At 51.8% G+C, this 27,379-nt stretch overlaps 1 protein-coding gene across 12 annotated transcripts in view; it reads left to right on the plus strand.

The window, feature by feature from the left end:
- Positions 1–10,323: 10,323 nt before the first annotated feature.
- The window catches only part of PKNOX2 (PBX/knotted 1 homeobox 2), a 262,542-nt gene continuing 245,486 nt past the window's right edge, over positions 10,324–27,379 (plus strand). For 5 of the 12 annotated variants that reach the window (XR_010841494.1, XM_067039241.1, XM_067039249.1 and 2 more), the window contains exon 1: positions 10,338–10,426. Coding sequence is in view for 3 of the 12 variants with exons in the window: in XM_067039248.1 (XP_066895349.1) it covers positions 10,410–10,426 (17 nt within the window). In the remaining 9 variants the exon portion in view is untranslated. Of the gene's footprint in view, positions 10,427–27,379 lie in introns of all 12 variants that reach the window. The other 7 variants (XR_010841492.1, XM_067039240.1, XR_010841493.1 and 4 more) reach the window with 5 other exon arrangements.

Genomic DNA, 27,379 nt, shown 5'->3' on the forward strand with positions numbered 1-27,379 from the left:
AGTCCTGGCACACGTGTGTGTGCTGCCCCTGTGTTTCTGTGGATGTGTGTCCTACATGTTCAGCTGTGATGAGTATGTGTGTGTGTGCTGCACACATGTCCACACAAGTCCACACATGAGTAAGAACTTTCTGAGAGTCAAGATTCTTAAATTCTAGAGTGGGTGACCCAAGGGAAACCATGGCTTTGGCTTCTATGAGGAATTTACTTATCTAAGCCCGGGGCTGGAAGGGATGCCTCTCTGCCAGGAGGGAAGGGAGTGGGTGGGGTACCGTCTCATGGCCTTCTCTACTTTCTGACCTCTGGTCAGCCAAGGCAGGAGGGGGCTGCTATGTGGTTATCACCTGTAAACAACTTGAAATCATCATTGCTCCCAAGATCCCCTCCCTCTGGTCTTGGGGATCACTTCCTAGGAAACATTGTGATTGGAGAAGTGACAGCCTCTACCACTACCCAAGCAGAGGGAGGGCTGCAGCGCACCGTGTGTACCACTTCTGGCCGCAGGCAGACTCTGGGGCGAGTGTTTGTTTGTCAGGAAATTAGAGGCTTTGTTCAAAGCCAGGAAAAGAAAATCGATGCCCAAATTTAGGAGCTGAAGAAAAGAGAATTCAAGAGCTGCGGGGTGGTTGTGGCTGTGTTGTGTCTTTTTTTTTTTTTTCATTTATTTTTGGCTGCGTTGGGTCTTCGTTGCTGCGCGCGGGCTTTCTCTAGTTGCGGCGAGCGGGGGCTACTCTCCGTTGCAGTGCGCGGGCTTCTCATTGCAGTGGCCTCTCTTGTTGTGGAGCACAGGCTCTAGGCGTGTGGGCTTCAGTAGTTGCGGCACGTGGGCTCAGTAGTTGTGGCTCGCGGGCTCTAGAGTGCAGGCTCAGTAGTTGTGGCGCACGGGCTTAGTTGCTCGGCGGCATGTGGGATCTTCCCGGACCAGGGATCGAACCCGTGTCTCCTGCATCGGCAGATGGATTCCTAACCACTGCGCCACCAGGGAAGGCCCTTTGTCACGTCTTTTTGTTTCGGTGCCGCTGAAGCAATAACATGTAATGGCCTGAGGGCTGCTGCCTCCCAGTGCCTGGGAAGTTGGCTGACCTTAGGAGAAGCCAAGGGTGGCTAATGAGTCATTAAGAGTCTTTATCAAATCAGGATTATAATCCATCTCAACATGCAGAGGAAAATGTTTCAAATTATCTACTCTCTTAATTGCAACTCAAAGATTTGGCAGGAAATTGTCACGAGAGATAACGTCTGCAAATTGATGGATTGTGCTGATGTGTGTCTAAGCTTCCATAACTGTAATAGCTGGAGAATTCATCCACACACAAGTGCATATGCTCACCCTGTTCATCGGATGCACAAACACCCCTGCTATGCATACGGATTCAGGATACTACCCAGACAGACAGACGGACAGACACACACACACACAGTTATGTCTGCACACAGTACATCAAGCCATCAGCATTTATTAGGCACTTCAGATAGGCTGAGGTTGCTACCAAATGCTGCGAGATTGGGAAGAACAAGATAAAATATAAAAGAAACACTCCTTGCTTCTAAAAAGTTCAAAATCTGGCTTGGGGAGCTAATGCATACATGTCTGAAATTTAAGAACATGTACAAAGTGGCATTCCAGTGCATACTACTATAGTGGAAATGTGAGCATACGAATTCAGAAGGTTCCAGGACATGGGAGTCCGAATTACACAGAGTTTCTGGAGAGGATGAGTTTTGACTTGAGTGTGGCCTTTCCCACTGCACGTTGTGATAGCTGCCAGAGGGGTGTAAAGCAGAAGGAGCCAAGCTGAGTCGTTCAAGAGGACCTGCAGCCAAGCAGTGACACAGTATGTCTGCAGAATCTCCAGGGAAGGATGGGGCTGGATGGCAAACTGTTTTGGTTGGAGAATCCAAGCTGACTCGTACTGGCCCCATTTAGTCAGGAGAGATTTGAAGCTCACCCCTTCCTTGTCCTTCCTACCCGGCCTCACTTTCTCTGCCTGCAGAATGGGAGAGGGATCCGAAGACAGAGGTAGGCCTTCCACCTCTCTCTTGGCCCCCCAACAAGATCGCTGTACATTCAGGGAGGGTGATTTGTTCATCTTTATAGCCCAAGGGCTTAGGATGTGCCTGGCCAGCCTGCATGCTGAATGGGAACCAATGAGCTGGCACGTTTCTTAGTGGCTCTCAGTACACACATGCTGAAGAAGAATGAATGAGTGAGTGAATGAGGGAGTGAGGGAGTGAACGTGTATGCTTCTGAAGAAGCAATGCAGGACCGTGGTTTGGAGTGTGGGTTCCAGAGGCAGCCCGCCTGAGTCCACCCCTGGTGACAAGTTACTCTCCTCACCTAAGCTTCACGGGAGTGCTGTGGGGAATCTCATGAGACATTGCACGTTGAGCACGTTGCATGGAGTCTGGCACTGAGCAAATAATCAATACATATTGGCTATTATTATTATTGGCGTCACCTGGTTTTGTTCTTCTCTGCTGAGCAAACCATGCCCCCCGTGCTGGGTAAGTTGGGTATCTTGCTCTCTCACGAGACCACTCTTCTTCCCCCTCCCCCTGCAACGTGATGAGACATGACCAGCTTCTGCCAGGGCTGTGGCCTTCCCCCTTTCCCAGAGCTGTTGCTTGGTTCTCTGAGCCGTGCAGTCAGGCTGCTGTAGGCCCCAGTCACCAGAATGAAGATGGGTGTCCAACCGTGCCCAATCCTCAGCTCAGGTGGGCTTAGAGATAGGCTGCAGCCTCAAAGGCAACAAATACGGATAGGGTCATCCCTGGAGACAGGGAAGGGATGGTCCATCGGACGGGTGGCAGAATTCAGGCCAGATCTGTGAGGGGTGCTGAGGATGTGGATGGAGCCAAGGGAGAGGTCGGTGAAAGCAGAGGTGACAATTGTGATGGTGACGCGGTGGTTGAAGAGGATATGGGGGATGAGAGGTTTAGGGCTGGGTCCTCCAGTACAGGCAGGAGAAGAGATCTTTGTTTTGGAGAGAGTAGGTGCTTCAAAACTCCATGTAACCCTGGCGGCAGAGGAGGGGAGATCTTAGCAACTTCTGCAGTCTGAGGGAGGTGGCATGGAATGTCCTGCTGGCCTCCCCCCAGCCCCATCACCCTTCGGCAGGTCCTGGGTTGTGTCGGCAGAAGGCAGAGTAGATTGAAGAGCTGGTGAGCCTGAGTGATACGTGATCAATGGTGAAGGTTTCAGCATCTAGACACAGTTTATACCAGGGCAAAACCGAAGCCCAGAAGAGAGGCTTTAATAAAAATTGAATGCAAGTCACATAATAATTTAAAATTCTCTAATAGCCACAATAAAAAGGTACAAGAAACAGGTGAAATATTTTAATCACCTATTTTGTTTAATTCAATGTATCCAGAATACTACCAGTGCAATATCTCATACGTATAAAATAATTATCAATAAATCGTTTACACCCTTTTGTATACTGTCTTCTAAATCCATTGTGGGTGTTACACTTACAGCACATCTTAACTGCACAGTTGCATTTCACGTGCTCATTAGCTTCTGGTGGCTAGTGGCCGCCATGTGGGACGGCACGGCTTTGTACCTTCCTTTCCCAACTTTTTGTGACCGAGTTCTTGGGATGCCGTTTTTGGAACTCATCATAGCATTTTACAGTCCAGATATCCTCCCTCGGACTGGCTGTGATACTGCCCGCTCCTTGCTGGAACCTGGAAAGGAGTGAAGAATTACTCCAAACTCTTCTCTTTCCTTTCCTGCTTCCCACAGACTCTCTCATCTGGAGCTAAGGCCGGGCAGCTCCCTTGAGAGCGTATATATTCTATACTCGTGTGTGTGTGTGTGTGTGTGTGTGTGTGTGTGTGTGTGTGTGTGTGTGTTGGGGGCGGGATTGGTGGAATAAGGCAAGGGCGGGAGACAGTGCTTGAAGAATCTTCCCAAATGTACATTGGCACCATAAGAAAGATGGGTTTTTTTTTTTTTTTTTTTTTTTGCAAGGCTTTGGGGACTATATTGCTCCTATATTAGAGAAGCTGGTTAGAGACATGACCCAATTAGCTGCCTATCTGTGCCCAGAGGACAGGTTGCAGCCCCCATGCTTCAGAGGGTGGGAGTTGAATGGAATGGAATACCCAGAGAGGCTTTCACAGGGTAAAAAAAAAAAAACGAATCAGAGATGTACAAGGGGCCTCGACATCCCCACTTCCAACTCGGAGCACAATCCTGGAGCCCTACCTTTCAGAGGATTTATAGCATCTGAATTTTCACTGCTCTGGTCTCCACACCCAGTCTCCGAGGGACATTGCTTCATGCACTTAATCCGGAATGGAATCTTCCTCACTTGGCCCTGGCTGCCCAGAGCACTACGGTCCCACCTGGTTCCAGGGTCAGGAAGGGGCCTTAGGTAAAGAGTAAGCACCCCCTTCCTCCTTTCCTTGTTCCCATTATCTGTGTTTACAGCCTCAGAGCCTGTCCCAGCATTCTCAGTAAACACTATCTCCCATCCTCAGGCCAATTAAATAAGCTCTATAATAAAGGCGCAGGCAGGTGCCGTGGAAACCCTGGGAAAGAACCATTAAATCTAATGGCTCTGTTTATTAGAGAGCCTCCCCCCCGTGCCAGGGACTGTGCCGAGCACGTTGCCTTCGTGAGTTCATCTAATCCCCATGGGCTCAAGAATTGGATACTATTATCATCCTCATTTCACAAGAGCAGAAACAGAGACTTGGAGGGCGTCAGGAACTTCCCAGACACTGGGCTACTCTGTGACAGGGTGGAGATTTGAGCCAGGTCCCTGCGATTCCAAAGCTAGTGCTCTCTGCCGGGGAATCCAAGGAAGTTTTGCAAAGAGGTGATATTTCAGTTAAGTCTTAACAGCAGATAGAACTTTGGAAGGTAGGGAAAGAGGGAAGGAAAAGTCAGGGCTGAAGGCACGGCGTGAGCAAGTGCGGGAAGGCTTGCGAGTGTGTGGTGTGTTCTGTTATCCATGAGCGCCAGGGGCGGCTAGGCTGGAAGTGTCCAAGCCTCTCCATCACAGTGGCTTTTTAACAAAATTAATAAACTTTAGTTTTCAGAGCAGTTTTGGGTTCACAGCAAAACTGAACAGAAAGTATGGAGATTTCCCCTACACTCCCTGCTCCCCCGCCCGCATTATCAACATCTCCCATCAGAGTGGAACAGTTGTTATAACTGATGAACCTCCATTGCCACGTCATCATCCAGAGTCCACAGTTTGCAATAGTGCTCACGCTTGGTGTGGTACATTCTGTGGGTTTGGATAAATGTATGATGAGCACGTATTCATCATTAGAGTATCATACAAAGTATTTCACTGCTTTACAAATCCTCTGTGCTCTACCTATTCACATCCCTCCCCACCCTCTAAGCCCTAACAACCACTCATCCTTTTACTGTCTCCACAGTTTTGCTTTTCCAGAAAGTCATATAGTTGGAATCATTCAGTATGTAGCCTTTTCATGTTGGCTTCTTTCACTTAGTAATATGCATTTAAGATTCCTCCATGTCTTCTCATGGCTTGATTGCTTATTTCTTTTCAGTGCTGAATAATATTGCATTGTCTGGATGTACCACAGTTTATCTGTTCACCTACTGAAGGACATCTTGGTTGCTTCCAAGACTTGGTAACTGTGAATAAAGCTGCTGTAAACACCTGTGTGCAGGTTTTTGTGTGGACATAAGTTTTCAGTTAATTTGGGTAAACACCAAGGAGTGTAATTGCTGGATCATATAGTAGGAGTATGTGTACTTTTGTAAGAAACTATCAAACTGTCTTCCAAAGTGGCTGCACCATTCTGCATTCCCACCAGCAATGAATGAGAGTTCCTGTTGCTCCACATCCTCATCCCCATTTGCTGTTTTCCGTGATCCAGATTTTGGCCATTCTAGTAAGTATTCAGTGGTATCTTGCTTTAATTTGCAGTTCCCTGATGACATATGATGTTGAACACCTTTTCATATGCTTACTTGCTATCTGTATATCTTCTTTAGTGAGGTGTCTGTCCAGATCTTTTGCCATTTTCTAATCAGGTTGTTCATTTTCTTAATGTTGAACTTTTAAGAGTTTTTAAATACATTTTGGATAACAGTCCTTTACCCGATGTCTTTGCAAATATTTTCTTTCCGTCTGTGGCTTGTCTTCTCATTCTCTTCATGCAGCAGTTTTAACAATACAGATTCCCAGGACCTTCCCTGGACCAGTTTTCTCCAAGGATGGAACCAGGAACCCTGAACTATAGAGAGGTTCCCCAGGGGATTGTCATGCAGGAAGTCCATGGGCAGCACTTGGAACCACTGAAGGTGGAGTTGTGAGGTGTAGGTAGGAATACAGGAGATGAGCGTGAAAGGTGGACAGGGCCAGACGAGGAGGAAGAGGAGTGTGAATGCCATGCTGAGGAATGTGGCATTGAAGGCCATCCTTTTTATCGTAAGGCCCACTAAACATTTTAGGCTGAATCTTATAAGCAATGGAAAGTGACTGAGGATTTTGAGGGGAAGCCAAGGTGTGAGACAATCTTTGTTTTAGGAAGAACATTCTGGTGATAGTGTATAGGAAGTATTGGGCATATTGGAGGCATTAGACCAGTTAGAAAATCATCAAAATACTCCGGGTGATGGGTGAGAAGTCCCTCAACTGGACTGGGGCAATGATAGAGAGATAAATTCCATTCCATTCAATTCAATGAGTATTTCTTTAATATGTTTTCTGGACTGAGCACTGTACCAGGTTCTAAGGATTCTAAGATGAAATAAGATACTGTCCCCATCCTCAGAGAACTCACAATCTATCAAGATTTATCAGAAATAGTTAAGTTGAGAATAAAGGAAACAAGCATGTGGACAGTGTTATGGACTGAATTGTGTCTCTCCTAGACCCATGTGTTGAAGTTGCACTGTGACCATATTTGAAGATAAACTTTAAGGTAATTAAAGTTAAATGAGGTCATAAGGGTGGACCTCTAATCCAATAGGATTGGTGCCCTTATATGAAGAGGAAGAGACACCAGAGATCATTGTCTCTCTCTGGTACACACAAAGGAAAAGGCCATGTAAGGACACAGCAAGAAGGTGTCATCTGCAAGACAGGAAAAGGTCTCACCAGGAACTAATCCCACTTGGCACCTTGATCTTGGACTTCCAGCCTCCAGAACTGTGAGAAAATAAATGTCTGTTGTTTAGGCCACCTAGTTTGTGGTATTTTGTTATGGCAGGCCAAGCAGACTAATACACACAAGTCTTAAATTTGTATTCATAGGGTGATACAGACAGGATTCAGTTAGGCCATTGATTATATATGTCTAGGGCTCAGAGGGGACAACCTGGGCTGCTGTTAACTGCTTATACTAAAGACAAATCAAGTGCAGATAAGAGAGAGAACATGGCCCAGAACCACGCCTTACAAACGCCAACATATAAGAGAGATGGCTAGGATTGGTAGGAACTCCTGTTTGGTTCTAATGTTGATGGGTTGGTGACTTACATGACATGTGTGCCCCTCTCCATCCTCTTCTTCATTCTCAGAAGGATGATGGGGGAGGGATGGGAGAATATCTAAAGTGAATTCTACAGACTTAATTTCCACTCTATCCCTTCTCTACTCACCGACAAAGCCAACATTTAGATATGGAACTCATGGAATTTGACATATTGTCGATTCACTTTTTCATTAATTATTTACTAGCCATGTCTTCTGTTGGATTCTTGTATTATTATTATTTAATGTTTTATGTATTGGTGCTTTGCCTTCAACAAGAATGGAAGCTCCTAGAGGACAGGAGCTGGTACTTGAACTTCTTTGCTTCTGCCCTTTATCCTTAGCTCTAGCACACAGCTGAGCTTCCAGGGGGTGCAGGAGAAATATTTGCTTTGAATGATTATAAGAAGAACGGTTACATTTAGATAATAATTTTTTAAAATTTATTTATTTTATTTATTTATTTTTGGCTGCATTGGGTCTTCGTTGCAGTGCGTGGGCTTCTCATTGTGGTAGCTTCTCTTGTTGCAGAGCACGGGCTCTAAGCGTGAAATTCAGCAGTTGTGGCACGCAGGCTCAGTAGATGTGGCTTGCGGGATCTAGAGCGCAGGCTCAGTTGTTATGGCACATGGGCTTAGTTGCTCTGTGGCATGTGAGATCTTCCCTGACCAGGGCTTGAACTCATGTCCCCTGCATTGGCAGGCGGATTCTTAACCACTGTGCCACCAGGGAAGCCCGAGGTAATCATTTATTAAGCTTTTGCAAATTACAAAAATAGTCAAAGCAAAATATATTTATTTAAAATTACAATGTGCATTTTAAAGCCTCAACAGGGTATTAGTAGAAATCACAGTATATAAGAAGACTCCAAAAATTAATAGCTCATGGCAATGGATCTCCTGTACCAAGAAAGAGGTGGGCACCGAATTAGATTTCAGAAAATGAGGGGTGTGACAAGTGTGAATTGGTGATGCATGGCTGTTGCCTGCAGTACTATTTACAGCTCACTGACACCTCTCTGATGGGGTTAAGTATTTACATTCAGCCTGATTCTCCCCTCTGACTCTGCAAGCTACAGCAACTCACTAGGAGCCCTGGGGAAGAGAGAAAACCCTCTCTCCAGGTGTCCTGGGCCAGGGCAAATGGATCTCCCCTCCCCCTCCTGTATCTGAAGAGGGTTTCCATCTGAGAGTTTATGGCAGCCTGACCTCCAGCCTCTGGGTTGGAGAATCTGGCTGCTTCTGTACTACATAAAAAGGGCAAGTGCATTCATTATTATTATATAATTATACAATGTATAATATATAATAGCGATTATGCTGTCAGCAGCCAGAGTTTCTGACCACAGATCAGAGGCTGGGGTGACATGAATACACATAGTGAAGTCTTTGGAGGTTCTGTGTGAAGGTGAGAGGATTGAACTCTGTCTACGATGGGGGCTCCAGTGAAGTTTCTTCCACAGGCAACTTTGGAGGTTGAATCTGGGGGGGACTGGGAGGATCTGGACAAACAGTATTTGCTGTATCTGGGATGTGATTCAAAAAAGGTCTCAACTGTCTCCTCTGAGCCACAGCTAATGGCTCTCATCCATGCCCGTGAGAAGGCAGACAAGGAATGACCCAGAGGCCTGGAAAGAGCGAAGGGGCAGCCTTCAACTTCTTGGGTCAGATTCTTTACCCAAAACCTGGCCTGCTTGAATTTCACTTTCTGCTTTCCTTGCTTACATCAGTGTCTTTGTCTAGGCCCCCTGCCTGGTCTGGGGTCAGCGGATCAATCGCTGCCTGACTGTGGCTGAAATGGCTCCCCTACAGGGAGCAAGAAGCAGATTTCATGGGGGAAGAGGGGGTTCTCTTGTCCATTTACGCAAAGGGCCATGTGCTAAGTTGTTGAAGCAAGCAAGCCTGCATCTGTAGGTGGCTGGGTGTCTCCACCTATTCACTTAGTAGGACCGTAATCTTTGTGGAATGAAAGAAGGCACATGTCTGACCACACATGCTTGCGTTGGTCTTCCTCCTAGAAGGCACTTAGGTGCATTTCACCCCCAGAAATCACCCCGGCAGGGCCAGGCTGAAACCGCCCAGCCTGCCTCCCTCTTTATATTACACCACCCGGCCCCCAGACCTCTGTGACTTTTTAGAATAAAAATAGCAGTGGCTTAAAACAGGCCAGCCCGGCATTTGCAAAGAGGTGATTTACTGACAAAGCCTCCGCATCTTTTTATCTGTCCCTCTGCCCCACCGTTGCAGTCACCCCTCGGTGAACCAAACGCCCCAGGAAGCCCAGAGCAGAAAGCTCTTGAGACTAGGAATAACTAACCAGAGAGAGTGTCACCTGAGCAACTTTTCTGGGGCCAGGGTAATGAGAATTATTCAAATGCAATCATAAAAATGAGGCCAGCCAGGCAGGAATGGGTGGGGGAGGAGTGGTGGTGGAGAGAAGGATTTCTTGCCAGTTTTAAGTTTCATAATTTCTGGGGAGTTCTCTTGGGGTCCACAGAAAATTTCACCTCATCTCCAGCCCCTGAGCCCAGGATGTCTTGAAACTCGGCCTCGGGTGTTTGCCGAGGAGGACTTGGCCCGGGGGGCGGGGGCAGGGTTCCCGAGCTCCTTGGGGGTCCGCCGCGTTCCTGTGGCCGAGGCACCCTCGCAGTCTGACGCAGTCTCTCCAGCGCTCTGCTGCCTCCCCGGCCGCTGGAGCAGGCCCGCGCCCGGCGTCTTAGAAAAGCCTCCAGCAGAGGGAGACACTCCAGCGGCTGCTCCGACTTGGAAGCGGCCGGGGCCGGGAGTGGGGGGGGCGTGCGGGGGGTGGGGGGGGGGAGGGGGAGTGAGGAGAGGGGAGGTGTGTGAAGGGGGGGGGGCTCCGGGGGGCGGGTCCCTGTGCCGCTGACGTCCCGAGCAGTGCTGGGAAGTATAGGCTGTGTTGTCACGCCGGTGTCAGTCTGATGAAGATTGGCATCAGGTAAGCTGTCATTCATTTCCATGTCAGAGACGCTTTTGCAGGCGGCGGCGGCGCGGCGGCGGCGGCGGCGGCGGCTGCGGCTGCTGCTGCTGCGGGCGGCTGCCTCAGAGCGCGTGTGTTTTATTCCAGTCCCCAAGCCAGAGTATTATTCATTGCGACAGGGCAAGGAGGAGAGAGGGAGAGAGGGAGGCAGCAGGGAGGAGAGAGAGGGAGGCAGCAGGGAGGAGGGAGGCAGAGAGCAGCGAGGGACGGCGCGAGCGTGCAGAGAAGCTGGGGAAGCGCCGGGAAAGCGCTGAGAGAAGCAGCGCGAGTGGCGGCGAGGCCGGGGACGGAGGCGGCCGGAGCCGCGCGGCCCGCTCGCGCCCGGGCCCGGTCAGCGCGCAGCCCCGCCGCCGCCGCCGCCTGTACCCGCTCGGGCCGGTGGCCGGGCGCGCATTGTCCGCGGGTGCGAGGAGCGGGGCTGCCGACTCGGACCGCCGCGGGCCCAAGACACCGTAGCGGGCGGGCGGGGAGCTGCGAGCTGGGAGCGCCGGGGACCCGAGTAGGGACATGCGCGCGGGCCGGAGCCCCGGTGCGGGCAGTTCGGGGCTGGGCGCTCCGCGGGCGAGGCTGGGAGCGGCGGGCCGGCTCCAGGTTCGCTTTCTTTCTCCCGGCTTCGGGCGCCCTTTGGGCCGGCGCTTCCTCTGCGCCAGCAGCTTGGGGCTGCCTTGGAGCGGCTGGAAGCGGGAGCAGCCCCAGACTCGGGCCGGGTGCCTGGAGTGCGGGAGCCGCGGCCGCGTCCCGCCAGGCCTGGGCAGCCAGGGTGGGGGTTTGCAGGCGGATCCGTGGCGAGAGCGGAGCACAAGCTGTGGGCCAGGCAAGCTGGGATCGCAGGGGCCGGGCTCAGGGACCCTACCCGCGGGAGGAGCCATAATTTGTAGGGTTACTGGCTTTCCGTGGATTGTTGGGAGTCTTTGGCGAGGTGTGGGGAGGCGCAGGGGCCCTCGGCGAGGTTCGGGAATAGGGAGCCCTCCTGGCTCTAGAACGGGGGCATGAGTTCGTAAGAGGGGGGGAAGGAAAGCGCCCCAAAGCAGAGAGCCGAGGGGGATGGGGCAGGGTCCCGAGTCTGCCGCGCAAAGTTTGCGTTTCTTTCGGGTTAGGCGTGCGGGGCTCTCCCGACTCCAGATCCTGAGGAAGAAACGAGCAAAGCGTGCCGCCTTTTCCGGGGGCTCTCAGCGGGAGAGCCCGAGGTTCCGGCGAGGTGGGGAGAGCCGGGCTAGGACTGGGAGTGGGGCGGGGGGTGGGTGGTGGTTGTACATTAGGGCTGGGCTTCAGGGCCAGGCTAGAGTTTGGGATTTTAGGAACCGAACTGTTTTCAGAAGCGGGATCGAAGGGCCGCTCAGTAGCTTAGGGATCGAATCTATACCCCGGCCAGAGCAGTGGGGGGGAGGGGGCGGGGGGAGCGGGGCGGAGCGTCTGGAGTTAGGGGCCCGGGGTTACATCTGAGGCTGGAATCGGAGGAACTGGTGGCATTTTTAGGATTTACCCAGGGGTTCACGGCTTGGGTGGGGGTGGGGGTGGGGTTGAAGCTATTGGAATTTGGGGAGGGTCGCGCGCGCGACTCCCCACGCTAAGTGGGTTGAAAAGCGTTTAGGTAGGAGATGAAAGTAATTGATAGGAGCCATGGCAGGCGAGTCCCGAATTCCTGCTGCTTCTCCCCAAAAGCGGATCTGGAGGAAAGGACTTAGGCGCGCAGGACCCGGCCGTAGGAGAAGGATTCCGGGAAGCGGACAAATCTAAGGGATGTTCTGGGCGAAGCGACGGGGTAGACTCGCAGGGCTCGGGGTGGATCCGAGGACCCGACCCTGGCGGCTCGGCGGACTCCGGAAGCCACTTCGGGTCTGCGGGCGCAGAGCGGCCGGCCCGCAGGGGCCGCGGCCTGCGCTGGGGGCGCTAGCAGCGAGGCTTCAGGCCGGGCCCTGGGAGTCCGGGCTGCGGCAGAGGGCAGGGCGGGCTCTGGAGCCCTGACCGGAGCCGCCAGCTGTTGACCCGCAGGCGCTGTCTGCACTTCTCCCAGGCCCGGCCCGGAAGCCCACAAGCCGGGCCGCAGGTGCGACGTTCCGCCTGGGAAAGGGGCGAACTCGGGGTCCTTTGCCTTTACCCTAGTTGTCCCGGGACTCCTCCAGCGTGTTGAAATTTTTCCAACTAGTGGAAACCAAAAGCTTAGCATTTTAGGCAAATTCAGACTATCTCCTCCTCCCCAAATCTGAGAAAATGATGGTGTCCAAACACAAGCTATATTGCGCAAAGCCTGAGTCCCTAGCCCTCCTGCCTGCCTTGCCATTCTGGCTTTCCCGAGGCTTCGGGAACTTGGGGGGAAGGTAGGGAGGGTCTCCAGTCTTTGGGCTCGTGATCTTCCACTCGAGCTGCACCCAGCTTGGCTCCGGCCTAGCTCGGCGGTGGGACAGAAGTCCCGACTCGGGAGGGAGGTTATCCCTCGGGCCGCTAGAAAAGCGGAGTGTGTTGGCGGGGGAGGCGGGGTGAACGGGAGGAAGATTTGCAATTTCTCCTTTGCAGTCGCGAACCCACGCTCCCAGCCCTCGCACCCTTCTCTGGGGCAGCCAGACGGCGCTTCCGGGACGCAGAAGGCTTGCGACCCACGAGTGGCCGCGGCGGCCCGGTGCGCGGCGACCGCCCAGCGGCGGAGCTCCGAGGCTGTTGTTTTGCAGGCTTGGAATTCGTGCGCTCTCTCCCGCCGAGAGCCTGAGGGCGGGAGGGAGCCGTGACCCCACGGAGACTCCCCGGTCACCGCCTCCCCTTTGTGAGCGCTAAAGGCATGCAAACCCAGAGAAAGAGAAGCTGCTCAGGATAAGGGGCAGGGGGTTACCGGAGGGAGATGGGCCCGGCCACCGCTCACAGTAAAATGCCTTGTGCAAATTGCACTGAAGTGTACCCAACTTGAGACTGGCTGTTTTATGATCCTTTCTGGGAGTTTACTGCTCTCTACTTTTAAGTCTATAGATTGCTTTAAGTTAATGAAAGTGCTGCTTTCAAAAAGGGCTTTGTGCAGCCCTGGCAATCCAGTACCTCCCCTTTACTCTTCCAAAATGGGCCTGTTTAAAAAGAGGGAGCATCCTGGAGTTCCCACATGGACAGAGCTTGGGGGAGGAGGCTATATGACAACGAGGATTAATAAAAATCAATGTCCAAGTCATTCGGAAAGACGAGTTCACTTCTTTTCCAGTCCAATGCCATCTGTACATTCCTGTATTGCCTTTTGGACTGTCACTGAGTCTGATTTTAAATGTTGCTTGGTGCCTCCCCCTGACACCCCCTCTCCACATTGCTTTATGTAGCCCTGACCCTGTTCAATTAAACTCAAACTGGATTTCAGGCTTTCAACTGGCTGCCTATTCAAACTGCAACTAAAATATTTACTCAGGACTGGGGGAGGGGCTTTGCCTTGCATTCAGTGAGATAGATGTGTTAAAATGTCAGGGAGAAAGGCTGGGAACCTTGAGAAGAAACATGGAAGGCTTTTTCCTTTTTCAACTGATTTGGCACAAAAGGTGAGATGACAAGGTTTTTAACTAGGTCCTCACACAGAAACTGCAGTGGGGCTGGGCTGTGGCTTTGACCGCATGTCATAACCATTTAAACTGTGGTTAGTTATTCAAAGCTCAAAGCTTCTCCAAGCTGGGTTTCATTAACTCTACACCAGTTGCCTGGAAGTTCAGTAGCAGTAAATTGTATAAACACATTTGAAGTAAGTTAGTGATGAAATAAGGAGAATTACTGTCTTGTGAGTGGAGAATCCTGAATTCACGGAGTTCTAGCCTAACTGGAAACATACCTCCTCTCCCTTGGCCTTGAGGTTTATGGGTGCACCAGAGTGTGTGTTAAATTTCTTTCTGCGATGTCCATCTCCAACCTGGGGCTGTAACTCATTAGGGACCAAGGGTTGCCTAGAAAGCAAAAAAGGCTGTTTTTTTTTTTTTTTTTTTTTTTTTTGCGGTACGCGGGCCTCTCACTGTTGTGGCCTCTCCCGTTGCGGAGCACAGGCTCCGGACGCACAGGCTCAGCGGCCATGGCTCATGGGCTTAGTTGCTCCGCGGCATGTGGGATCTTCCCGGACCAGGGCACGAACCCGTGTCTCCTGCATCGGCAGGCGGATTCTCAACCACTGCGCCACCAGGGAAGCCCAAGGCTGGGTTTTAAAGGACTCTCTATTAGCCTGGTTTAGAAACCAAACCAAACCCCTCAACCTGACTCCCTTACCCTGGGTAAATGCAATGTGCAACAGAAATAGCAGCAGAGCAGGCCAAATTAGATTTTTAAATGTTAGCAGCTTAATAATACTGTGTTGTTAGCAACTGAATTTGTTTTTATTAAAGAAACAACCTATAAAATTGATAGGCCTCCATGTTGCAAGATTTCCTTGCTATTTATTTAGCGCCCCCCCCCCCGATTCTATCTCCAATTTCAAATTTTGTTCCCGATTTATTTAATTTGGAGCACATTTTCTAAATTAGCTTGTGGAAGGTGAGAAATGCTGTTATAAGTTTTCCTTTTTCCTGTGGCACCGGGACAGAGATGCTGTAAGATATATATATATAAATGTGTGATGCAATTGCCTGAGGTGCTGGCATGTGAAGCAAAGTGTCTGGATCAAACAAAATGCAGATCAGAGTATGGAGAGGGTGAAAATGATGCCACAGAGGAAGTTACATGGGAAGTGAAATCATCATGAGCCACCATTAGCCTTGATTCTAGCCAACACAACATGCTTTGTATAAAACACTTCACATGAGATCCGTGGCTTATTGCAGATTGAATTATGTTGAGAAGCAGAATTTAGAAGGAGGAGCTGCACTGGCTGGGTTCCGTCCAGGCTGCATGGCCAGGCTTGTTGTGATTGGGATCTGCTAATTTAATTAAATCTAATACCTGGTGGGAAAGGGAGGAAGGAGATAATCAAGGCAGGCAGGTTCAGCATGCTGAGTAGTGTTTAGGCTGGAGTTTGGGGACCTGGCAGTTTTATACCCTGTTACTCTCCGGCTTCATGACTACAGTGGGTCAGTTAGCTTCCCGATCTCGGTTTCTTCATCTGTAAAGTGGAATGTATCACATGAATTCCTCATTAGGCTCTGAGGAGTGACTGCTGCCTGAATCCTGCGCTCTAAATAATAAAGGAAATGGGAGAGAGGAGGCTTCTGAGCAGCAAAGTCATTTTCTCCACTGTGTTTCCTTGCCCTGCCTGGCCCCAGAGCCTTTCCCCACAACTCTCAGGAGTCCTTAGACTTGGGTGAAGGGGCTAAACTCCTGCCTTTCTTATATCCTAGAATTTGAAGTTCCTGCTGTGATTCCACAATGCACCTGCACTTTTCCAGGAGAGGCAATTAAGCTGGAGCTGGGGGAACCAGCATGCTCATTTCCAGCGGTGCTACCTGGACTAGCTTTCATGCATCAGATGAACACAGAATCTGACTGGTCAGAAAGGCGGCCTCTTCTCTTTATGTCATTGGGAAGAAGAGGCCACAGCCTAGACTGGTGTGTGACATCTGGTCAGGCTAGGGCTGGGGGGGGGATGGGCGTTGGTCTGGAGCTAGCCGCAGCTTGAACCTCACTTAGCAGTCTCCATGCTGGCAGATCAAAGCAGATTCTGGGCCAGAAAGCCCGAGAAGTTACACCCGGCAGTAATACAAAAGTGTATACGCACTTGGAGCGGTTGTACAAAAGTGTATACGCACTTGGAGCCTCCTTCCGTTCCGGCGCCTGAGTTTTCAAAGCTATCCCTGATACTGGAGACCGGCTCCAGTGGAATGTTTGCCTTTAATTCTCCCTCATCGTTGGAGGGGACTTCTTGGGGTAATTTTTTCCTCCGCGTATCCTTCTCCAGCAGCATCTTAATTTCCAGTCTGATCAGGGGTGAGAGCTGGGACACACAGGATGAGGGTGGAGGGAGTTGGAAGGCACAGTCCTTCAACTAGAGCTTGGCTTTTCCCCCGTCGGATCCCCCAGGAGTGAGGAAGAACCAAGTCCTCGGGCAGCTCGGGAAGAGCTCGCTGCCAACGTGTTGTCTTGAGGGGGATCTGCTGTTTGGCTTGGATGGCTCACTGCAGGCCCTGCCTGCCTGGGTTTCTAATTACAAGAAGGACGGTTCTGCTAAGACCTATCTCACTAAAAACACATCCCTGTGTGTAATAAGAAACCCTAAACCAGGCAGGATATTTTAAAACTGAAGCAATGAAGATTAGATTAAGTCTCCGCCAAACAGCTTCGTTCTTATATTATTTTTGGCTGGAATGTGGAGAAAAGCAGCTAGCCCTAGGGCCCAGAGCAGACTCTGGAGGGTTCAGATGGGGCCGGAGTGGGTGGTGTAACTGTTAGTTTCTTTGCTCAATAGGAATGTGGCCAATTTCAGCACAGCTCAGGCAAGGCAGTGGGGTGCCTGGTGGGGGAGGAGGGTCAGGCCCAAAGGGGCCAGAGAGTGGCCCCGAATCAGCAGGTCACAGGGCACTGAGAACCTTTTAAATCTCTCACATCGTCCAGCCTTTTGTGTTCAGCTTATGCTTCTACCTCCCCGCCAATCCCCCGCCAGCCCCATCCCATGCTTAGTTAACCCAGCCATTCGCCACGTGGCCTTTGGAGGATACTTAGTTTATTGGATTATTTTTCTGGGTGGAGAGAGGAACAAACAGTTGTCCAAGATTCCTGGAAATAGAGTAACCAGTAACCTGGCATCAGAATCCCGTGTTCTGTCCTGCTAGGGAGATGCAGCATGGTGTCCATCCATTCCTTTGTTCCTTCGTTCAGCAACTATGTGGAGAGTGTCTCCTCTGTGCCTGGCACAGTCCTAGGCGTTGAGGATACAGCAGCAAAAGCAAACGGAACAAACACATGTAACCACCAAGTCCCTGTCCTCAAGGAGCCCGCGCACTGCGACAAGTGCAGAGTGTGGGCTTAGCATCAGATAAAACCCGCGCTGAAAGTCTCCTTATACTAGTTAACTAATCGTGTGGATTTAGACAAGTTGCTTAACATCTTTGATCCAGTTTCCCCATCTGTAAAGTGGGAAATAAAAGCACGTAGCTCATAGGATTGTGGAGAGAGTGCCTGGAAAGTGCGGGCCCAGTGTCTGGCACCCAGGGCAGGCTCAGCGGGTTTCCTCTCCAGTTGGTGCATTATCCAGCCTCCCCTCTCCCCTGGCTTTCTCCTCCCCCAGGACATGGCCTAGGCCTTCCACAGGTTACGGGCACATCAGCAAGTGTTGAACAAACAGCCGTGTGCTGCGTACTGCACACAGACTTCGGACAGGGACACAGACCCTGTCCTCAGGGACTGTGCAGTTAGGGCGAGGACAGACTTACACACAAACGCATGAGAGATGCTGTGCATACGCACTGAGGTGAAAAGAAAAGAAGGCAGAAATCAATCGTTAACCAAAGGAGGCAAAAGTGGGATGGGAGGCTGCCGAGTGATGGGGACGGAGTGGAGGAGAGCTCTCAACGGGGCTGGAGGGGGAGGGGCGAACATGAGACTGTCCAGGTCAAGGTGCTCTGGTGCTGTCATGGCGATGGCTGGGGGGCAGCGTGAAGAGCTCAGCCTCCTCTGACCATGGCCAGGGGGCCAGAAGGGGCCACCACTGCCTCAGGAGAACCTCCCAGGCCTCCCTGTTGGAGGTGGGCTGCTTTCACACAGTGACCTTTCAATGCGTAGAACTTAGGCTTATGATTTAGTGCAGGAGGCGGACCAACTCATTTCATTCCTGACTGTGATACTCCTCTCTCACGTACTATCCCTGCTCTTCCTAAGCCGAGAGAGCAGAGACTGTAGGCCCACACCAGGCCCTCTCGGGGGCTGCGAAGCTGACCCGTGTCAGAGCGGTTGGGATGTGGAGAACAGGGATTTGGACTGGGAATCAAGGAGAGTGGATTCTGCTCCAGACTTGGCCACTGACTTGCTGTGTGACCTACAACATGTGACTGACCTCTGGATGTCAGTTTCTTCAGCCATCCAAGGAGGAGCTGGGACTTGCTCTCAGAGGCCCCCAAAGTTCCGTGATTTTGTGTTTCCTCAAATTGGATTGGTTCACGAACAGACAATCGTTGGAACCACCATCCAACCACAAAACCAACAGGTGTCATGATGGCATACAGCCGCCAAGGCATGGACTGTGAGGGCTTGGCCCTCGGGTGCCCTTGTGTTGTAGGGTCTCTCAAGACAGTGGGGGGTTGGCCTTGACTTGACCGATGGCCTTCCCAGGGCAAATGGGCAAGTCTATCAGTAGGGGTGGCTCCACGAGGGCAGCATTTTGTCTGAAGACTCCCTGGCTTTTTCATAAAAAGCACCGTTTGCTTCTTTTGTTGAGACAGTGTGGTGTTGGGAGAAGGAACACTGGCTTTGGAGTCACATTCTGGGTTCTGACCCTGGTTCTACTACGACTAAGCTGTGTGTCCTTGGGCACATTGCTGAACCTCTCTGAGTCTCAATTTTCTTATCTAGTTAGGATAGTAGTAATATGGAGCACACAGGACCGTTGTAAACACTCTAGAAGAGAGTATCTGTAAGCGCTCATGGTGAATATTAGTTTTCTTTCCTAATAAAGAACATTCTTGTGCGCTCTCTCTTTTGAGCCTCTCAACTTTGTGAAGTAGGTGAAGTGTGAAGCAGTTGTTGTATCACTTTACGAGCGGGAGGAACCTGGGCTCAGAGAGTGGCTGAAGCGGCAGGTCCAGGTTGGCAAACTCTGCAGAGACCTACCGGCTGTTACGGAAACCCAAACCTAGAAGATCTATTTTTTTCACTTCCACAGAGCTTTTGGTTACGGGCGGGCTGGGCTGGTCAGCACAGAGAGGAGGAGATGGATTTCGGGCAGGGAGGTGGGGTAGTGGTGGTGGGGTGTGGGGCGTGGTGGCAGAGCTGCAGGGCCATCTCTGCCTCCATCTGCTACCCAGGCTGGAAGCCGTACCACAGCCGGGGTGAAGAAAGTGTCCTGGGGCCTATACCCGTGGTCCCCCGGCTCTCCATCCTGACGGACGCCAGGGAACACCGAGCCCATTCTTGGCAGGGCCTGCTGGCTCCTAGTAGGCTGAGTCCAGGGCAGCGGGGGGCGGGGGGGGGGAGCGAGCCCCGCCCCCAGAGGTCCCGCGTCACTGAACACTGCTCTCTTCTCAGGTCTGTGCTAAGCCGGGAGTCCAGGGCTGTCCGCACCCTTTCTCAGGTGAAGCCCTGCTCTGTGTGGCTTTGTGAGTTCAATTCCAGGTCAGAGGCAGAGAGAAGCGGTGCAGAGACTCCGGCTGTGCTCCCAGGGCCTCGTGGTGACACGTGCTTGTTCTCACTCCCCAGCCCTCCCTGGCGGTCCTTCTATCAGTCAGCGAGCGGGCCCGAGCCCTCTATTCAATGAACGCCCAGCTGTGTGCTGTATGGGACTCGGGGCCTCTCCCGTGTGACCTCTGACACATCTCTTAACTTCTCTTGATCTTAGCATCCTCATTTTATACAAGGAAGAGGTCAAAGGAGATTATCTTCAAGGCCCCTTCGGGATCTACTATTCTGTGACTCTATGGGCTATACGTGCTAAAGTGTGTGCTCCAGACCACCACACCTGGATCAGGAAAAGGTGGTGAGGCAGCAGGGGACATTTGGCCCATCGTGGTAGGACCTGCCTAACTCTGAGTGAGCGAGGGGGTGGGGAGAGTAGATGTAATGGCAGCTGGGCCTCCCTTGTTTGGATGCAGGGGCTGGGGGAGCTCCTGCCGAGGGGGGGCCTTTCTGAGTCCTGCAGTCTCCAGGAGGACCAGGGGGACAGAACTCAAGCAGGAGAGCCCAGTGGTTTGGGAGCTCAAGTCTGCTGCTCTCCCATGGCCCTGGTAGAAGTGGTGGTCTTGTTCTGCTGCCACGATGGGAGCTCGTCTTGTGGCCCCTCTCCTACTAGGCCCCTCCCAGCTCTGGGAGGAGAAAGCTAGACACACAGTGGGGCAGCAGACCCCTGGGGACCCTCACGTGTGAGTATGAAAGTGCTCGACAGGATTCCCCAGCCTTCTCCGGAGGCCATTCCTGGGGAAAGTGACTGTTCCTTGCCCTGGCACAGCTCTCCTTGGGAAGGCATCCCGTTCATGAGAGCCTCTTAGTGGCAACAAGATGAGGGCAGGGTGCTACCTCCTGCTGAGTCCCAGATTACTGGGAAAACCCCTTTCGAAGCTGGACATCTGGTCTCCTGGAATGCTTTTCAAAGTCATTTCCATTGGCTTTGGAAGGGAGAGATGGAGAGAGAACTGCATTCGCGGGCTGTACTCTGGGCAGTGTCATTAGCTGCTGGCAGGGCTTTCTTTCTGCAGAGTCCTGGGGCTGGCGGGACTGCCTGACCACAGTGGGACTGGACCCTTCCAGGGAGGGAGGAGATGGGCTGCCACAGCTAGCATGTAGATCAAGGGAAGAAAAGGACTGTTCTCGAGCCCTGTGATTTCTGAGGAGCTGCACAAGGTCGCAGAGGAATGGACACTCCTTCACCCGGTGCCGGCAGCTCTCACTCTTTATTTTATCCCGTCATCGCCACGGACCCGAGAAAGCAAGCGAGGTTCAGAGGGGGTAAGGGAATTTACCCAAGGTCACGGCAGCTGGTTCGGTGTCCACCTGGATCCCTGGTCTTTCTAGCCCAGTTCGCTGCCTGCTCTAGGGAGATGCGTGTTTGGGGGAAAGGTGCAGGATTGCTTGCTGCCTTCTTGCTCCATCTCCCTCCCACCCCAGACCCCGTGCACCAGGTCATAGCAAGCTCAGGGTAAGATACAGGGCTGTGGCCCGGGCAGGTCATGGGTGATGAGATTGCGGTGCGACAGGAGCACGAGGAAGGTGCCAAACGAGCCAGAGCCTTGGGTTTGAGCCGTCACTCAGCCGTATGCTCACCGCGGGACCTTAAAAGCTGACCCCAAGGTCCTCCTCGGTACATGGTGGTGACAGCGCCTACCGCCAGGGCTGTGGACCAGGTGAGTTAGGGGACAAGGACGTGTGACGCACATTACAGAAACATAGACGGAAGCGCCTACACCGTGCCTCGCACGTAACGTGACGGGGAGAAAATTGGTTGGCGCAGACTCTATTTCGTATTAGTTTGGAGTCGAGCACGCGCACAAACACACACCACCTCTTGCGCTCACTCTCAGAGTGAGGCAACCTTGTTTAAGTGATCGAAAGCCGGCAGGACGGCCCGGCCCGCCTGCCCCCGCGGCTGGGGTGTGAATGGCGCCCTCAGGTGGTTTTCCAGATCCTGGCATAGAGACAGGCCTGCATTGGGTGCCTACTGTGTGCCAGTGGCTGTCCCATCTAGTCCGGTGCAGGGGCCATCTGGGGCCTGGTGTCGGGGGTTGGCCTCTGCCAGGTCCCGTCAGGCCGCACCGGGCCGTGGGTTCCTCCCCGTGAGTAACATTCATTCCATAGAGTTGTACGGAGCGCCTTGTACATGTCGGACCTGGCGGAGGTGCTGGGGATGGGGATACGCCCGTGAAGTAGGCAGACGGGCTCCCTGCTGGTAGAGTTCACAGCCTGCTGCGGGGAGGTGGGCATTCGACTTCTGTGCGTAATTAGTGAAACCATGATAAGAGAAGAAGTCCGGGAAGCCACGAGAGTATAGTCAGGGGGTGTACATCCTCTGGGGGTCTGGAGGGCATCCTGGGGACACGACGTTCAGGCTGAAGTTTGCGGGGAGCTGGCGAGGATTCTAGTCACCGTCAGCTGGCTTCACCTCATGCTCAGAGGAGACCCCTCCCAGAGAGAGAGCTGGCCAGCCCCTCCATCCCTAGGGTCTCCTTTTCCATCCCAGGCAAGGACAGAACAAGGCGAGAGAAAGACATTGGGCACCAGAAACAGCCAGCCAGGGACTTTGCTCTCACCTGAGTTTCCCGTCCAGGCTGCTTCAAAGAGCACAGCTGACGCTGTTCCCACAAAACCCCTTCCTCCCAACGCGTACTGCTGCACTCCTCCAGGGCAAAGCTTTCAGGAGGAGCCTTTAGAAAATGCAGGCATCCCTTGCCTATTCTTCCAAAGCTAGGACCCCGATCATACCCAGGGGTGCCCGGTGGTGTTGACGTTCAAGACGTCTTACCTGAGTCTGATTTCCGGAAAGCCCTCATGGGCAGCAGCCGTGAGCTGGAGAGGAAGGCTCACCCTTCTTTCTTGGTACCGTCGGGAGGACTGTGTTTATTGGAAGACCTAGCCCCTTCCCCTAGAGGGCATGGAGTAAACCTCTTGACTTATTTCCTTGATGCGGTGGCTGGGGCCATGCCATCCTTCTGGAAACACTGGGGACAGTTTATGAATATTTTGTCGTCTGGAACTTTGGAGGGGACAATGAGGAGAGGTAGGAGTGGGTTGCTAGAGAGAGATTGATGGGCTTCAGTCATTAGGGCTGTAAATTCAAAGTTACACAGATGTGGGAAAAAAAGGTGCTTGCAAGGGAATAGCTGGTGGTACAGAATGGACCTCTGCCCGAGGCTTTGGCATACCCTGGGCTGGCAAAGTGTATCTGCCTCGGGGTTAGACAGGTAGGGGTTAAGCCCTGCTTCTGCCACAGGCTGGTTGTGTGATCTTGGGCAATTTCCTAACCTCTTTGAGCCTGAGTTTCTTCCCTTTTGTGAAATGGGGGAGACAAAGGCTCTTTGCAGGGCTTCAATGAGCCTCGTCTAGTCTCTGGTACTAGGTGCTCAGGACGTGTGGGTTCCTTTCCCGCCATTTCCTTCTCTCTACAGTGCTGGACACAGACCAAAGTTCCCCTTCAGGAAGCCGGAGGGAGTGGGTGCAGGGAGGCGTGGGCCTCTCTGGGGAGCACAGCTGGAGGCGTGGATGTCAGAGCTGGCGAGGCTTTCCTGAAGGTGGGGCGAGGAGAGTCGGGGTGGGCGCAGTGCTCTGGGGCTCCTGGGATAACCAGGGCAGCACAGGTAGCCTCGGGAGGGCTGCAAAGCAGGGAGTCTTTGAAACAGGGAATTAAGAGGATGGGAGGGAGGAATGAACACTTATGAAGTGTCTGCTATGTGCTTGACCTTGAGCCACGTACTTTAGCACCCATTATGTGAGTTTATAAATTTAGAAGCATAGAATCTTAAAGTCTCAGAAATCTCAGAACTGGAAAGGAGGTAAGACATCTATTCCAACCTCTGTGTTTTATATATGGAGAAATTGAGGCTCAGAGAGGACGGTAACTTGCCTAAGGTCATCCAGGAAATCAGTGGCAAAGCTGGGTTAGAAACTGCCCAGGCCAGTGCCATTGGGGCAGGGCGGAAAGAGCATAGACTCTGGAATTAGAAAGACTAGGTCTGACTATAGACATGCTTACAATACGACCTAGAGAAACTTACTTCCTGAGCTCAGTTCTCTCAACTGTAAGATGGGATAGTAATTCTCAACTCAAGTGGCGGCCATGACAATAAAATGAGATAACCCGGATAAGTGCCCAGTGTGGCACAGGGGCTCTGTGGGCTCAGGTCCTTTCCCCTCCCAGCCTGCCCCCCTCCCCACTTAGTTCAGGGCTCTGACCACGCCCACAGGGCCTCCAAAGAGCCCTGAGCTGGTCTGGCCTTGTGCCTCCGGGGTGCCAATAACCCGGAGGCCTGGGGCACTCATTCATTCTCTCATTCAGTTATTCTTCCAGTATGTATTGGGTACCTTGAGTGTGTGCCAGGCATTGTCTTGGTGCCTGGGCTAGAAAGGAGCAAAAACAGTCATAGCCTCTATCCTGATAGAGTTTACAGGGGGATGGAGAAGAGAGGCATTAATTTAGACAAAACGTCATACAAATAAATTTGAGAAAACATGTGTAACAAGAGCTTTGAAGGGAAGAACATGAAACTATGAGAGCATTTAAATAGGAGATTTTATTTAGAGAGAGCAGGGAAGGGTGTCTGTAGAAGAGAAGTTTGAGCTGAGACCTGAAGGGCGAGGAGGACAGAAGTGAATAAAGAAGGAAGCAAAGAGTATTCCAGGGTGTGTGTGTGTGTGTGTGTGCGGGGGACAGTCGGTGTGAAGGCCCTGGGGAGAGAGGAAGGGGTTGGTGGATGGCAAGGGGGACGGGGCAGACGGACAGGTCAGGAGGGACACCTTGGAAGAGCTTGGGAAAGAGCGCAGGAGTCTGATTCTGGACCAGGCTGAGATTCTGAAGTGGAGACCAGGCTAAAGGTTGGCTATAAGCCTGGAAGGAGAAACAGAAACGAAAGTAGTAATAATAAAAATCATAAATAGATTGCAGGTCCGTGGTGGAGAGGCGAAAAATGAACAAATTCATCCTATAACTGAACGGTGTCAAATTCATTTATGTCAAAGCCTTAATGATATGGATGCATCACTGAGTAAAAGCCAAGGTCCTCACTGTGGCTGAATCCCTACCTCCCCTGTGCAACTCCTCTCACTGTCTTCCTCCCTCGCTGCTCCAGCCGCCCTTACCCCGCCCCCCACCACCACCTTGTGGTACCTGGAGGGGTCAGGCATGCTCCTCCCTCAGGGCTTTTGCACTGGCTGTGCCCTCTGCCTGGAGCTCTCTTTCCCAGGTATCTGCCTGACTCACTCCCTTGGGTTTTCCAGGTACCTGCTCTGATGTCATCCTCTCTCTGAGGGCTTCCCTGGAGGTCCTATCTAAAATGAAGTTCCTTTTCTCCCATCCCTGGCTCTCCCTACCCCCTTTATTTTTCTCCTGTAATTATCAGATTTTGTCTCTTCTTTTTCACTGCTGTCATGCAGAATAGTGCTTTTGCATATAGTGAAAGCCCAGTCAATGTTTGTGGAATGAATGAATGAATGAATGAATGAGTGAGGGGAACTGATTACATGAGAAATGATTTATTAGGTTAGGTTCATTCAAAGATGCTTTTTCCTTTCTATGAAATGTCAGGATTGGGAGGAGCTAAGTCTCTGAACAACTCTCTAATTTAACAACTGACCAAACAGAGGCCCAGAGAGGTTAAGGGGCTTGTGAAAGATCACACAGAACAGAGCCAGGATGAGAACTGAGGCCTCTGGGATTCCCTCCAGGGCTCTTTCTACAAAATTTTGGCTTTTCTGCACGACACAGCTCTTGGGGAATGAGAGGTTTGCTCTGTGGGCCTCCACTTCTGGGGGGCGGGTGGGGGACAGCCAGAGGGCCTTGACTTCCATGAATTCTGCTCCTGGGGTCACATGGCCTCAGGGGCCATAAGTTCATTCCAAAATCTCTGTTGCTTCTGTTCATCTCGCTGCGAGACATTTTGGGATCATTCTTGGGGGGTGTTGGTCAAGGTGGCCATTGGCCGCTGACAGGCAGACATACTTCTCTCCCTAGAACTAGGAAGTAAAATGCATGGGCTGTCAGTCTTCTGCAAAGGCCAGTGCGCAGGAAATGGTTATATAGCTCTTACTTGGTGCAAGTCTGCCTAACATGGGGAATAATGCAAAGAAGCATGTTTCTGGCCCTGCACTCCAGAGACTTCCAGTCTAGCTAACTAGACTAGACTACTAACTAGCTAGGGAGACAATATTTTAGTAGCATCAATATTAATATTTGAAGAATAATAATAGCAAACATTCATTGAGTGCTTGCTACATACCACTCTTCTAAACACTTTACACCCTTATAGTTCATTGACTTCTCATAACCGCTCTTTGAGGTGGATGCCCTGCCGCCTTCACTTTTGGGTGACCTGAGGCACACAGAGGTTAAGCCGCCTGTTCAAAGTCACACAGCTAGCATGTGGGAGAGCCAGGATTTGAACCCAGGCAGAGTCTCCCACCAGTGTCCATCCTCTTCATTTATAAAGTTAAATAATAGCACAGGACAGGAATGTGTGACACATCATGAGAAGGTTGTATGAGGCCAAGGGAGGAGGTCTCGCTGTGGCTGCAGTAGTCAGGGACGCCTTCCTGGAGGAGGTGCTGCCTGAATCAGAAGAGGAGTGTGTGGATAGCAGAGAGAGGCTTTGCCCTCTTGGTTTTCGGTCCTCATATGGACGAGAACAGTGGTTAGGAGGGCCTGGTGAGGGCCCTGCAGTGGGGATGGGTCTCCTTCTCCCTTGATGCATATACCTGGGGATGGCAGACACGAGTGAGGTCCTTTACCAGCTGTCCAGCGAGGGTTGGGAAGAGGGCCTGATGTGACCTGACCTCCCTCCCCATAGAAACAGCTCCCCATGGGCTTGTGTCATGAGGATTCTGCCTAGATGCTTAGATCTAGGCAGATCTGAGGGCAAGATGCTCAGGATTCAGGATTCTTAAATGTTGGGCGAACTTCTGAGAAAATCCTCTAAATGGTCTATAAGATTGTGGCTGTTCTGTCTGTAAAATGGGCTAGAAATCCCCCAACTATGGGGTTGTAGTGAGCATTTGATGGGGGAGGTGTGTCCAAAGAACCTGGTCCAGAGGGCTTCAGGTACTGAGCACCTCTGCTCTTCTGTCCACCCCGCTCAAACCCCAGCTCCACCCAGTCTGGCCACTCTTGGTCTTAGGCTTGAGCTGGGACACAGACAGGTTTCTTTGCCCTGGTGACCTGGCCCTTTGGGGCTGTGCTTGGGGGCAGGCCTAAAGCTATCCCCCTACTCAGAGTGGAAGCCATCGATATTTTCCTTCAGCTATGTTTGCATTCTGAAAAGACACTTGCTTTCTTTTGGAGCCACAGAGCACAGGAGAAGCCTCAGTCATAGGGGTCCAACCATCTCCGTTTGCCGGGGACTGTACTGCGTTTAGGCTTTAGTGCTGAAAGTCCCGATTCCAGGGGGACCCCACGGTCCCGTGCTCTGGGGCAGCTTGTCGCCCTAAGAGTCAGTCAAGACAGAGAGGATGTCGTGGCCTCATGCACCCACTAAAGGCTGTCCCCTTGCTCCCTCCATCTGGCTTCTGAATCTCCCAGCAATAGCAGAAGTCACTGGAAGGCCTAATTGAAAGACAAAAGCCTTTGGCTTCAAGCAGACCAGAGTTCAAATCCCATATCTGCTGCGTACTGTCAGCCTGACTTTGGCCAAG

Source organism: Kogia breviceps, chromosome 7 (assembly GCF_026419965.1).
Source record: "Kogia breviceps isolate mKogBre1 chromosome 7, mKogBre1 haplotype 1, whole genome shotgun sequence".
Taxonomy (NCBI): Eukaryota; Metazoa; Chordata; class Mammalia; order Artiodactyla; family Physeteridae; genus Kogia; species Kogia breviceps.